The sequence below is a fragment of the Haliotis rubra genome, unplaced genomic scaffold (genome assembly GCF_003918875.1).
Source record: "Haliotis rubra isolate DU_JTF1 unplaced genomic scaffold, ASM391887v1 Scf1973, whole genome shotgun sequence".
NCBI classification, from domain to species: Eukaryota; Metazoa; Mollusca; class Gastropoda; order Lepetellida; family Haliotidae; genus Haliotis; species Haliotis rubra.
In genome coordinates this window covers 25,080-39,953 of record NW_025765973.1, presented here as the reverse complement: position 1 = coordinate 39,953, position 14,874 = coordinate 25,080, and the positions used below count along the sequence as shown (strand labels likewise).

The 14,874-nt window shown below is 40.8% G+C and overlaps 1 protein-coding gene and 1 long non-coding RNA gene across 2 annotated transcripts; both read right to left on the bottom strand.

Annotated features, from left to right (window-relative positions):
- Positions 1-2,854: 2,854 nt before the first annotated feature.
- Positions 2,855-3,610, bottom strand: LOC124275033 (uncharacterized protein F54H12.2-like). The gene has a single exon (XM_046710512.1). The coding sequence runs from the start codon at positions 3,608-3,610 to the stop codon at positions 2,855-2,857; it is 756 nt and encodes a 251-aa protein (XP_046566468.1).
- A 3,929-nt stretch (positions 3,611-7,539) lies between these two features.
- Positions 7,540-9,635, bottom strand: LOC124275030. The gene is made up of 2 exons (XR_006898189.1): positions 8,630-9,635; positions 7,540-8,438 (listed from the first exon to the last, which is right to left on the bottom strand). It is a non-coding gene; the product is annotated as an uncharacterized LOC124275030 (long non-coding RNA).
- Between the last annotated feature and the right edge of the window lie 5,239 nt (positions 9,636-14,874).

The window sequence follows — 14,874 nt, the reverse complement described above, 5'->3', positions numbered from 1 at the left end:
TTGTCATATCAGGTTGACAAAAAAGATTATACACATGTATACTTATATAAATGACAATCTACTCACATCAATGATATTTATAATTTTATTCAAGGCATATATACAAACATGATTAAGCAATGATATAGTTAACAATGAACAGTTTTTTTACAAAGCTTCCAATTTTCTAAAGGTTCCTGGCACGCCGAGACCCGATTTGCGTTTCAGGTACAATCTTTTCACGCTCCGCTGCTTAGTAGAATATTTCACAAGACGTTGTGGTACATCCAAGCTGCGCAGCATTTTACGAAATACTCTGTAACCGTCTGGTCTTTTCGAAGAGCGTAGAATGACAAAACGAATCAGTTTCACGAGGTTCGTACCGTCTAGCACTTTTCCATCTTGTAATACAAGTTCTAAATCATCTGTCACTCTCAGGTCACCTGACTCAATTTTCGGCTTGATAAATAACCACAAAGCCATTAATTTCCCCATAGTTTTTCTTTTAGAAATGTTTTTGAGAATATAACTTGGTACTCTTAACAAATAGTCACATTTGTTCATGGGTTGCTTTTCATCTGGGATATCGTTGGTCGATGTGTTGTTGTTGCTGTTGGTGGTGTTGTTTGATTCATTCGCTGTCTGAAGATCTTGATTCGCTGCTGTCCGATTCACTGCTGTCTGACGATTCTGCTCTTCTTCTTCTTGGTTCGTGGTCAACCGCTGGTAAGTCTCTCTTGTCAACAATATCATGGGTTTCGTCATTTTCGAGGTTTACAGCTGATGACAGGTACGTTTGGTAAGCTCCTATGCAAACCGGTAAAACCACTTGATGTGAAATGATCAGCTCGCGTTTTCGACGTGCACTTACAGTCTTGGCGACCAGTGTTCGAATGCACTTCTTGTGACGCGAGAGTCGAGTTTTATCCTCGTCGGTCAAGGCAATGTTGCCCTTAAGTATGTTAAAGATGAGGTTAATAATGACCTTCAACTGTCCACGTGATGCGTGTACCAGTAACGCTTTTCTTTGCTTCCCACTGGCCTGTTGCAACATCAGAAGAAAAGTCGAATGGTGTTCGAGAAGATCACTCATGGTGGTGGTTAATGGTCGACAATCCAACTTAAAATGAAGAAACATATGGCAGGCTGTTAGTATTTATCACACACACACGCAAAATCCTCTTCCGCGTCCTCTCCTCCTTCTTCACATTTACTACAGTCGTGAGGGGGGTCCTCTTGCCAACTTTCCAACAAATCTTCACCATCGATAGAGACGGTCGTACTGTCTTTTGAGGCCTGGTAATCTCGTAAAGACATGACCTCTGCAAAAAGGTTTTTAGCGGCAACTCGGTCATTTGTACTGCTGAAACATTCATAGCGTACCCGGCCATCTCCCCACACTTCTTCGCCCAATGTGTTGGGACACAGTCTGTTATTCCACAGCAAGTCTTTGATCACATCACTCCATGCATGGTAGTGATCTATTATTTGTGAAGCAGCGTAATCGTCTCCCCACACTGACACTGTAAACAACATTCTGGAAGCCGTTTCTTTCAATGTTTCGTCCATCTTTCCGTGTTTGTCTATGATTTCTATCACGTTATTCCTCTCTTTTATCGCATGTGCCATGTTCTCAACGGTGTAGAAAAAAGAATGGTGATTATAAACAAAAATTCTGTCCGAATCTGCAGAATGAACTGAAGGGAAGTGTAGTGAACTGACTGTTTTATAAGGAGGTTGTAAAAAAAAAATCAGTATTTGTTTCAGGTCACTGTGGCAAGTACACAGTGCACACATCACCGGGAAATATCCCAGTGCGCAAACGTCCATATTGATCGTCGGCGTAAGGTGAAGCATCCAAAACGAGATACCCGTATTTTTGTCTTCCCACGGCATCTTGGAAGGATTCCGCAAAATATTTTGCCTGTCCTGGGAATATTTGAGATGCTAAAATTTTGTATTCGTGCGCCGAACGGGGGTTAGATAACATAACAAAGTAATGAGTGTTTAAAGACATTGTCCTGTTGCATTCTCCTTTGGGATAGGCGGACTGTTGTATGTTCACGACTGATATCCCCATATGATGCGATAGAGTGGTATATAGATGCAAAAACAACTGATTTTTGCAGACTTGTTGCATGAAGTCGTCTACGACCAGTAGACAACGTTTGTCGGATTCTAAGGAATACGATTTAAGTTCCTCCTGAGTAGGTAGCGCATCTTGAAATCGTATATTTGGAATGCTTTTCTCCATGTCGCTATACACGTCTTGCCAAACTGCATAACAGTAAATAATCAGGTTGGGTGGTGGATCAAACATGCTTGTAGTCTGTTTTAAGAGTCGTGCAACCCAAAACGTTTTTCCGCTCGATGATCCACCCACCACTGATATCGTAGTAGGCGTTTGAAAAGGCAACACACATTTGTTTTTTTCCTCTTCCATGCTGTCTTTCTGCTTCTCACTCTATTGGAGTAATAATCGGTACAACTGACAACGAGTATATTTATACAAAAGCAAAACAAAACCACATTTAAACTAAATTACTTTTTATTGACTTTCACGAATAACAAGCACCATATAAAAAACATGAACATTCATTGATTTATAACAATGATGATATTAATAATTGCCACATAGTTTGATGTGTTATTCTTAATATGAAATGCACTACTACAACTCATATATAGGATGAACAGGAGTATATAGGTATATTTTTCGTGTCACATCTGAATTGACAATAAAGACTACACCTTTTGCACGCACACTAGGAGAGATGGTGGGTAAACATTTCTCTTGCCTATGACATCAGATTCTAAAAAGTCGGGTCGCTTCGTAAGGCGCACCACCGAAGCCGTGAAGCTTTCATCACCTTGGTTACTTGACAAACACGTTGCGGGCTTGATCGATTTCGATGAGGGAATTTCTCTGAGTCAAGACGACGCAACTCAGGGTGCTGGTGAGCGCCGACTTGAATTCCAGTTCGAGCCTCACGCTTCCCGATTTCACCAAGTTCAGGTACTCCGACTCGGCGCACATTGTGTCGATGTCAAAGACGAACAAGGCGCTCCCCAGGAGAAATTCGCTTCTGGTGATGGCATTGCCCTTGTCTTCCTTCCACAGTCCCATGCCGTCGAGCATGTTGACGTAAGAGGCGACATCGTCTGCTTCGGCGGGTTGACCGGGCACGCTGACTCCGTCGATGTACAGCGTTATCTTTTTAAGCATGGACGACTTGAAATTATAAGGATTGCCAGTGTAGCTGCCGTTCAGACTCGAACTTTCCACCAGTCCCACGACGTATCGGTTGGCGACGGGATTGCTGACGTTGTCTATGGTGTGCGTCTGCTGAGTGGTCGGGATGCTGGTCACCTTGACTTCGCTTTTGGTGTACGGGTAGAGAGCGTTGGATTTTTGGAAAAGCGAGTTGTGAGCCAAGATCAAGGCGGGGTTGACTTTGACCTTGCACACCTGCAGATAAGCGTCCAAGAGTTGAATTTTGAATTCGTGCTGAGTCACGTCACTCATCAAACAAAATTTGGGTTCCGATCTGAACATTTTCAAAGTCAGGTCCACGTCGTTGGGGAGAAGACGGTTCAGGTCGAAGATGTCCTCGTACACGGGCCCCGACATGGTGAGTTCTTTGCTTTGCGCTATGAAAGTGCCAAGTAATGACATTCCTGAATTGACAGATCCGGTGACGTTACTGCTTTCCAGATCCGCGTCCCCCCTGGGCAACATCCTTGGCGAACAGCTGCGTCCCCAACTGAGTGTTTTTCGCTTCCGCACCATATCCCAGCAGGACCCTCATCATGCTCTTGTAGGCGTAATGGTTGTTGGTACTGGACACGAGCTGGTTCTGCAGGTAGACCGCAACCTGGGAGAACAGCGACTGCATAAACAAGTTCACCGGAGCGACATTTTCGTCCTCGGCCAAGGCCGTGCCATCGGTCTGCGTTACTTTGACTTTGACGTGCAAACGGGTGCGTTTCAGATCGGTGTAGTCGGGGCCCGAGTTGTTAACTTGAAACTCCAACGGGGCAGCATCGTTGATTTGGCTTAAAGGTCGCACGTTCACGAAATAATGTTTCTGTATGCTAGTTTGATAAGGAGGTAGCGTGAACAGATTGAGAGACTCCGTGACCAACTCGTCGAATTCTTTATCATTGATTAGTGACATGTTCCTTTAACTGAAGATATCGTTTTCTCGCACGGGAGTACACTGGAGCGCTTTGGACGTCTTGGAGGGTGCAGCGTTGTTGCCGGTTGGTCGAATCTTCTTCGTTGTGACGCACCTTTTGCCTGCCCTGCGTTTTAAAGCCTTTTGTCTTTTGTCTTTGGCTCCCGCTCTCTCTACCTCGCTTTGCGATTCTGACGTCATTTGCAATGTGACCTTGGTTGGGTCTCGTTGTTGTTGTTGTTGTTGTTGTTTTCCTGCTTGACGAGCCGGGATCACCAGCTTTTTTGCTTTCCCGTGGAGCAGATGAGATGTTTTCCTCACGTGTTTGTTATCGAAATAATGTTTAAACTTGGCGTAGTCTGGGAAATACAGCGGACGTGAATCCATGGTTTCTTTACTCCACAAAAGGATAGCGTCTTAAATGAAGTGTAGCGTAGGTCTCTTCCGTTAAGAATGAAGCTGTAGATGCATTTTCTGACTTTAAATACAATTCGATATTGTCTGTTTCTTTCAGTTTGACACGAATGTTAAATTCAGTACCAAACGTGTAGGTAGGTCCCTGTCTCAAGTTGATGCGTCTCAATAAGGCCAGTTGAGTTTCCCCCGCCAAAGAACTGTCACACAGATTACACGTTACGTCTACGTACGGATTCGTGACTTTAGACAGATCAACCATTCCAAAGTTCAACTCTGTTAAGGATACCACCCAGAATCCGTCGAAGACTAACCGTTGATTTAATTTGACGCGAAAATGATGGGGTGTATTATCCGGAAAGGATGTCGTTTTGGAGTCAGAGCTTTTGAGAAACACGTACTTCTCCATATTTATTACACTTCTTTCAATTCGCTTTCTTCCACGTACGAGTCGAATGACTTAGGCCAGCCGACCCATCGCACCAGAGCGTACGTCTTCCCCTTCACCTTTTTCCGTTTAAGCACTTTTTCGACTTGCCAGAGGGCGTCTGCCGCTTTGTTGACCTTCTTTAGCTCGCTCGCGTAAAAGGAGCCTATCACGGGTTCGTCGTGAAAATCTTTCAGTTTGTACTGGGGAAACGTTTGTTTCTTGTAACGTCGAGCCACTTTAAAAAGTTCCTCCGTCCATTTGAGGTCGAGTACCGTGCTGAAGGGTTTCCTGAGGTATGAGATGCGAACCAGATCGCCTACTTTAAATACGTATTTCTTGATTTTAGGTTTGCTGACTTTTCTCAAGGGATTCAGATAGACGTGGTCCCATACTTTCACTTCGTTTTCTCTGTTCACTCGTGCAGGGGACAGTCGAGGTAAAGAAGAATGCAGAGTATGGTTATAGTTGTAGACCAGTTTTGAAAGAATGTCAACGTAATGTTTGGTGTTTTTGTGCGTCATGTAACGGGTAATCAGGGATTTCAACGTTCTGTTAAAGCGTTCCACGTAATTACTTTTGATGTTTTCATTGCGAGCTATGGTAAGTTTAATGTTTTGTTTTTTTAAAAACTCCTTAAATACACCTTTGAATTCACTCCCCGCATCCACTCTGATTTTTTTAGGTTTTCTTTCTTTGAGTATTTCTTTGAAAGCCTTCAACACCGTCTCGGGTCTCTTATTTTCCAAAGGTAGAACGAAAGCAAATCGTGAAAGAATGTCCACAGCTACCAACAAATACCTCACTCCCTCGTTCCATTTGGTATACCTCGACATATCGGCTAAATCCACATCAAACATTTCATCGATAGAGTTGACTCTGACTTTCATCCTTTTGAAACGATATCTTCCGGGTCTATGTAAGCTGTAAGAATCTTGATCATTGACAAACTTTTTCACACGGCGTAGTGACACTTTTGATTCACCCTTATCTCGTAACACACTACGAAGTTTTGAGGGTCCATAATAGGCTCCCGGTTTCTGGGGGTCGAAATAATAATCTTCCAGTGCTTTGTCGGAAGCCGCATTCTTACTCGTTGGATAACTCATGATTGAATGAGTGAAGCATAAGATGAGATATCATGATATAATGAAAACATAACAAAATAAATAAATAAATAATATGTTTTTATTCTTCTCTTGCTAGGTCATGAACAAGCAAACAACAGTACCAAACAATCTCAGTCGGATGATGTCACAATAGGAATGTCAGATTGTCAGAGAGGTGAATGAACTCGCAGTATATCTTGTAGGAAGATTTTTCACATTCTTTATCGAACTTTAACATTTTCTTGACACGCTCTTTCAATCCATCAATCCATTTAGGTGTCTTAAATCGAGAGTCACGATATTCTTTACATTGATACGGGACTAAGTTGAAGTCCTTAACGTCTTGCAAAGTAGAATCATCTGCCATCAATTTTCTCCAGTTTTCGTACACCTGTCCATCGTCTATCTCAGACAATGCCATGTGAAAGTATTTCTCCACCAGGTTTTGTTCAGACATATCACAAGTATGTACTCGTTCACCTTCTGTATCAAACATACACCCAAAACACAATTCACGAGACAATCGTCTGATAATGTTAGTGACTTGAAGACAATAGCAGAGAGTCAATAAGTTTTCTATGAATTTCATCTTCTCCGCCATAGCGACTTCATCTGCCGAGAGTGTCCAGTGAGATTTTGTAGTAATGACTCGCTTAGTGACATTGAAATCATCTTGCAACTTTCGCTTGGCATCATTCAAGCATTCATCACGATTTGGACACCTGTCGTAGGATTGTAGAATGACTGGTTCGTTCAGAGTGTGCTGCATTTTCATGACTTTCTTCCGGGAGTAAAGAGTAGATTTTTGTCTTTTTCTTCCTTCTCTGTTAAAAAAAGAGAGTATGATGAGGTTGAGATATTGACAATACCATGTTTTAGCTTAGCAGCATTGCATTAAGGTATACTTGGTTCGCTGAATGTCTTGCAAGCATCAATTTGTTCAAGAGTATATATTTTATCATAATCAATGTCTATTATACTGATAAAAAAAATACTACATTAAACTAAAATTGATTGAACTGGGAATACTAAATTCGCAAACCTTGCTGACATGGTACAACACAACTTCTGTCTCTGAGGGCAGCCGATGAAATGAGTGATAAAAGCGCATTTTTTGTGTGTGCATGTTACTGATTTTGGTACTTGAAATCCATTGGTCGATAGGTTTTATGTGGATCACGTGTTCTTTAAAAAAAAAAAATGATTATACGTGTGAGTGTAATTGTTTACCTAATTATTTGAATTCATCGGTTGATGGCTAGGTGCATGTGTGTGTGTGTGTGTGTGTGTGTGTGTGTGTGTGTGTGTGTGTGTGTGTGTGTGTGTGTGTGTGAGTGTAATATGATCTATTGGTTGAATTCTCATGAAGACTATACGAGCATTCTGCATCATACTTTTCGTGATAGGTTCAACAAAGAAAGACATACACAAATGAACACGAAATAGATTTTATTTTTTAAGATTATGTCATGAACCAAGTTCCTCGATTGTTATCAGGATGACGTGTGTATGTACAAAACACTACTATTTCTTTTATAAGCGTAGTCACTGTCTTCGAGAGGATTGGGTCAATCGGAGTCATGTCTCTTGTTGACGATATATAATATAAACACAATCGATCAGAGTCATGTCTCTTGTTGACGATATATAATATAAACACAATTCATTATATATTGTCACATTTTCTAAAAAAGGTCTCACATTTTCTCTCTCAGCTTCTCTTCTACTCGTCCTTTTCTACTCGACGTAAAGAAATTAGTGTTTATGTAATGCAGATTTTCATAGCATTCTGTGTTAAGGAGTGAAAATGCCAGTCTGGATGATAATGATGATGATGATGATGAAGTCATTCGCTCTCTTGCCTTTTCGATGATGAGTCTGTGAGGCATTGTTAACAATGCATCATCAAAATACCTATCAATCCGCTCATCACCATCCATCATCAGACACGCATGATGAACTTGAGACGGATGATCAATTTCACATCCATAACAGTTTTTATTACACAATTCATTCACTTTGCCCTGAAGTTCATCCACATAAACAGATTCCATTGCGGATTCAAACGCTGAACGAATATGTGTCAGACTTCTTATTTCACGTGCTCGTCTTGGCATAACGACCTCATGGCTGGTCACGGAGAATGGTCCCCGGTGATGCGTGCTCTCTGCTGCTCCATTCAGCTGACGTCTCAGCGTTCTCTCCAGACATCGTGCTCCTGCAACACAAGCTGCAAGATGACTTCGCTGTAGAATTCTCCCTTCCTTCAGCACTTCTCCACGGTTTCCAGTTACCTTGTAGCGGTATTGTCTCGTAGGATTTCCGCTCATTCTGTTTCAATTAAAAAAAGTGGGAAAGTGTATGAGTTATTTAATGATTTATGTGCACTTACCTATACTTTAATTTTTCTGTCATATACATTTTAGTTTTCTGTCATATACATTTCTGTTTCTATCATATTGACTTATTACGATGATGTGAAACATACATAATTAAAAGGAAACAAATGAACAATGAATTACCTTTTGGTTTTTCACACTTTCAGGAACACCAGAAGGTTTCTTGTGTTCTTGTTTGCTAGACACTTAGTGAACCAATGAGGGGGGAGTTTCAGAATTTTTCCTTAGCAAGGAGCAAGTTACAAACTTCTAAATAGGATTAAATCCATAGGGTCGAGATTCGATGCCATCTGCCAAAATGTATCGCTTGTCATCTTGTGGCGTCAATGCCACTTTGGTCACTTTTTCTGTGTAGAGGGTGTTGTGAATGGATCGAATCTGATGATATGTGGCCATATTTTGTTCGTGTTTGAAAAGACAGTCTTTGTACATTTGATGCCGAAGATGTTTTTTGACGAAGGCTTTTTGCACCCCTTTGGCAGTGCGTTTCTCGGCTCGTTCACTGGGAGTTTTGTCAAAAATAAAACTATAGTTTTTTGGTCGAAGTCCGACAAACTCTCTGATGCTTTTACCACCCACTTCATCTTTCATCAGACCGATGACTTTGTGTCTTTCCATGGAATGAAGTGGATGGTCTTTGGGATAGTTAGAGGTATCGAACAGGTGAAGGTTAGCCGACATAAAGTCTTGAGGATCTCGGAGAGGAGTACCTACAGGTGACCAGATTTGATAAAACAAACTATCTGTGTCCGTCATCAGGACTCTGACATGGTCGCTTGCATATTCCTTTAACATGACATTGTAATGGAAATCATAGAGAAGTCTCTTAGCGTGTTCCAAAATGGTGAAACCCACGGCGACGGGTTGGTTCAATGTCACGCACACTTTCTCCATGCTCACTACAACCAAATGTTCTGAAAAAATATTTACACTTTTGAAATTTGATTTTGCCATAAACCTGTTTCTCCTTTCTTCGGTGGTGATTAATTCAATTTGGTTGTACTTTCTTACATTTTGTAACTGTTTTCCATACACAGCATTTGAGAGCAATTTGAACAAATCTTTCGAAAAGTCATCTCTCGCTTCTCGGCGTTTGAGTGTGTTAAATTCAATGTAAGCCTTCATCCATTTTGACTGAGTAAATTTCAAAACTTTGTGTACTCTTTTCAGTTTCAAACCTAATTGTAAATAATGCTGCAATGTACCGAAATAAATGATATAATTATGTTTGTCATTCAGTGTTGAAAATAGTTTGGTCCCCGTGGGTGGCTTTCTCTTATTCTCCTTTCCCAAGATACCTAACTCTGCGAGCAATTCTCGATGATAGGGTGACAAGTGTTCGAATGGAATGCTCTCTTTGGCAGGAGCGAGGGGCAAGGACTGATGGACGGAGTGAAGATGACGTGGGTATTCCAAATCACACTCTAAAATGTAACCCACATCACCTTCGGGGTCGAGTTGCATCCAGTGGATGGCATCTATTTCTGTTTCATGTAACCATTCAAACTCGCCTAGGGGTAAAGGACAACTCATGGCTGTTCCATACAGATTGTTAATATCATAATACATCAGGTGAGAATCGGGTTTGGATGGGTCAAAGTCGGACATGTGTTTGTTGTTTGCTTGGGCGTGGCGATGATTGATACTAGACACGCCTCCTCTCACCGCGTTGGAGACAAAATTGTACATGTCGGGATCGGTCATGAGATCTAGGGTCACCCCTGTCATCAACAGACACGCATCCATGGCCATGCCCGGGAGAGTAAAGTACTGACAGGGATCGAGCTTGTAATAGTTTAGACACATGTCACGAAATGCTTCGAACACATCGGTCAATATTAAAGTGTCAACGGCAACGTACAATTCCATGAATTCTCTCACCGATGTAATTTTGAAAGTCTCCCAAATATGACGAGCAAAGGCATACTCTTCTTCTGAAACTGTGTCTTCCGTTAAAGAAGAATAAAAGTCTTCACGACTCGGAAATTCTGTGTGGTTTAATTTCTCAAAACAGTCCACATATTCGTAAAAATAGGGCAATTTCCGTGTCAACAAATCCACGTGTTCAGAATAGTTCTTGGCCAAATAGATAAATTCTTCTCGACCTTTGCTTCTCAAATTGTTTGCCAATGTTTGCAAGCTGGTATCTAAAAATCTATAACTGTCCAAGAAGCGAAGTTGATCAATTTGAAACATGATGAAGTGCTCAGAATTTTGACCTATGCATGTCAATTTGCGATCGGCGAATAATTCCGCTGCTCGAAGAATTAAGTGATTGTCGTACCGAGAGGCATTGTGACAAATAACATTCACAAATGTAGATTCTTTGTAATTAACATTGCAATAATTGTGACACAGACCTCTGACTCGACCTGTTAAATGATCGTGATCTACATGTCTATCATCGTGTTGTACTTTTTCTCCACAAAGATAACAGCGCGTTTCCAATTCTAATGCCAACTTTTCAGGGGGCGTCAATATCATGGGAACTGGGTTGTTTAATATGTCCATGATGTGGTCATAATCTTCCAAGAGATGTGTCATGAAATGCTGGGCAGCTTGTTCACCGCTGTAGGTTCTTAACGGAAAGGAATATAGGTCGGGTTCTCTACACACAATTTGATAACTGTAGCCGCAGGGAATGTGCTCTTGAACACGTCGACTTCCCCTCGTTGTCTCGTTATGTTCTAAAGGAGCCAAGACGGACTCGAAATCTGCATAAATCACAAAGGGGACCTTCACTGTTTTACCGTACTGACCCAATCCAAATGTTCGAAAAGCTTTGTCTGGTTCGGGCATTTTAATTCGTTGGGCTTTGTGATAACAGTACGGGACATGCTTTACCAGAGTGTCTTCAGACCTGAACGTCCACAAACATTTACGACAAATGAATTTGCTGTTGTGGTCTCCAGGTTTTCTAACCAAAGCCGGCAAACTGGTGATCAGAACATAATGAGACAGTGGGGGTTCGTCTTCCTCTTCCACTTCTTGGGTTAAGAGAAGTAGGTCGATATGGCGATCTTTCGACACTTTGGAACTCTCCGAACTGACTCGTAAAGGAAAGACAAGGGGTTGCTGATTTTCATCTTCGTCACAACCATAGACATTGATACTTAACATATTTGCTTCTTCAAATTTTGTAATATGATTGAGACTCATGGGAAATGAACACCCTTTCAAGTCTAAGTCATGTATTTTATCCTTATAGTGTATCACCTGTTCTCTGACGAGATGGGATCTAACAGGAAACAGATGGGCCAAAACGCAATATACGAAACACATGTCATCTTCCACATTTTTAATGTTTAACAGACAGCGCTTTTTCTCTAACATAGGGGGAAGGGGGAGATACGAACTTCCGCGAAAAGGTTGAAATTTGACCACGGATAATTTAACGCTCAACACAGTCTCAAAATTTAAGTTTGAACTATCCCCTTCGTAGTTGTCCATCAGTTTCATTATTGTATTTATGGTTTCAGTGTACAACACATCCAAATCGTCAGCTTGTGTCGCTGGAGACATTTTTGTTCTAAAGTACGGATCAGTAAATGTAGTTAGACCATCCGCGTTGGTTTTGCTAAATCTAAATTGAGTACAAAGTCCCCACTTGATCGATTGTTTCGTTTCTAGTTCTGATTTCAAATGATGCATTATGTCAGGTTGAATTTTCACAAAATAATAGTAGGGATCCTTTCCTTCTTCGACCCCGGGAATAAAATCAAATTCCCTCACGTTACCATTCAACGCTTGTCTAGAGCATGACTGTTGAACGTCTTCATTTGTTTTCCTACGTTTAGCCGCCCCTTCGCCTCCTCGCTGTTGTGAACGAGGAGAAGAAAAGTGTTTCTGTCTAGTGTGTTTGGTGAGAGCATTCGCCGTGGGAAAGGTCTTTGTACAGACACGGCACGTAAATGATTGTCCAGGAGCTGTGTTGAGTGGTCCGTCCTTGTGTTGATTTTTTATATGTCTTTGTAATGCATCACTGCGCGAGAATGTCGTGGAACAGATTTCACAATCAAAATTTTTGTGAGACGGACCACAATTTCTCTGATGTCTAACGAGCGAACGTTTGTGACTATAGGTATTTTGACAAAACTCACAGGTGTATACCGGTGTAGTAGATGAGGTAGACATTTTTTTTTTAAATGAGGGTCTAGCAAACAATGTCCTTGGAACACTTATATTTTCTGAAATAAATAGCATTGTCTATTTTTCAAAGTGAGTGAGTGAGTGAGTGAGTTAAAATGTATCGTCACATCGGCAATATTTCAGCCATATCGTGACGAGAACAATTAATTGATACACATGGTAAGTAATAGTAAATTATAAAAGCCTGTCTACGAAGGACTGTAAAATTACTAGATTATCACAGAGAATAATTTAACAACTAGTAATTAAATCTAAATCGGTTTAACCAAAGTTGGCAATACAATATAAAACCGGGCTATAGATTGCTAACAACTGAAGGTAGATCACCATACTAGGGACCATGGGGGCTTACAGTACGTTTGCTTCTAGTTTTCAAAGTCGGTACAGACAGCAAAATGATTCAGTAAAGTTAAAAACAATGAGAGAGAGAATATGCATATCTGTACAATAGTTACCATGTTTTTTTAAAAAAAGAATACGGTATTTTCATTTGTTAATGATTCTGTTGATACGATTGCTCAATCCTCTCCGCAATCTCATCATGTTGCGATCTTCTGAAAGCTTCTATTACGTCATATAACTTGTTATGTCTTATGACAGTGCACATCAAATCTCGATTGCATTCAATCCTACCATATTGTTTCAAGGCAGCTCTTTGGTCGGTATAACCGGGGAACGTAATCATCCCTTTTTCAAATATAGCGTCGAGAAAGGCTGAGGTTTCTAAATTATGCGTGATATAAGTCCAATTGACTTGAATTGCATTAAGTTCTATTGGAATCATTATTTAGTTATTTATTATCGGCTTCACGCTTACGATAAAAAAAAACACGTCTAGCAAACAATGCAGATGAATGGGTGAATATTCTGAAATGTAGTGGAAAGAAATTGTTAAAAAAATGTTTGTGACTGCACATGAATGTGACACTTATCGGTGGAAAGTAATACTTATGTTGTTCTTAAATGTTTTACAATTATATTATTTCATTATAACTTGTCAATGATATTTTTACAATTTAAAAAAACAGAATTATTCTTACCTTTCACACAAGAAAGAATGTCTATCTAAACTTGAAAATCCTGGACGGCAACTTCTGGTATGGTGAGAAAAAGAGGTGAATGGCACTGATATAACCAATGTTCACTCTTGAACCTCGAGAGACCGGTCTGAGACCGAGAACGCAACTCCCTTCCTTTTTATAGTGGTATAAAGACACGAAGACGTGTCACGGGAAGCATTCGAAGTCTGTCACTACAAGGTGGCGTGTACTCGAGTACTCAGTCCCCTCGAAGAACTCGCACAATGTCCCACCTTTTTTTGGTTACAGCTACGTCCATACAACATAGATTTCTTCCGTTCCGAACGTTCATACATCGTTTCAGTTCTTCACTAGCAACACATTGCGCGAAAACATTCACAATGTCAATCATTCCAAAGACTACAGCCGTATGTAAGGGCGTGTTTCCGTACACGTTTACAGCCTCTATATCGGCTCCCTTCCTCAACAGTTCTCTCACAAGCCAGTATCTTCGTTTCTGGATTGCCAAGTGCAGAGCCGTCCGTTTCTCGTGTCCCGTCCGATAATTCAAAATATCGGAATCTTGTGGTATTTTCGATAGGATGTCCCGCGTATAACCACTATAGTCCCCTACGATGCTTAAATGCAACTGTGAGATGCGGTGGTCCATATCGATGACAATTAAATAGAATAAAACAGAAAGACAAAACTACTTTTTATCATTTAACAATCACTGTCGCTATGAGTCGAGTCTAGGATACCCTACTTTTATATTTGACTCCACTGTTGATACAAAGTCAGCACAGGACGAGCCACTGTCGATCCACAAACAATATCCATTCGTCTTACCGTTGACATTACGTCAGTATCGGCTGTCATTATGTCACAAGGCGAGCCACTGTTGGTCTAACAACAATGCTCATCCGTCTCAGTGTTGATATCGGGACAATAACCGTTCGACCCACTGTTGACACGCTGTGTACAGCTGATGCATGTTTCTAAAATAAAAATCATTACTAGGAAAACAACGAAATAACAACCGAACACTGACACAAATTTCGTTTTTCTTTTTTTATTTACACACTTTTGGGATTATATTTCAACTTGTATATTATACTCATGATTCATCATTGTCATAAAATGTTTTTTTGGACACAGACGTGGATGATTTATTTTCTTCGTATAGTAGGGTGTTTTCTT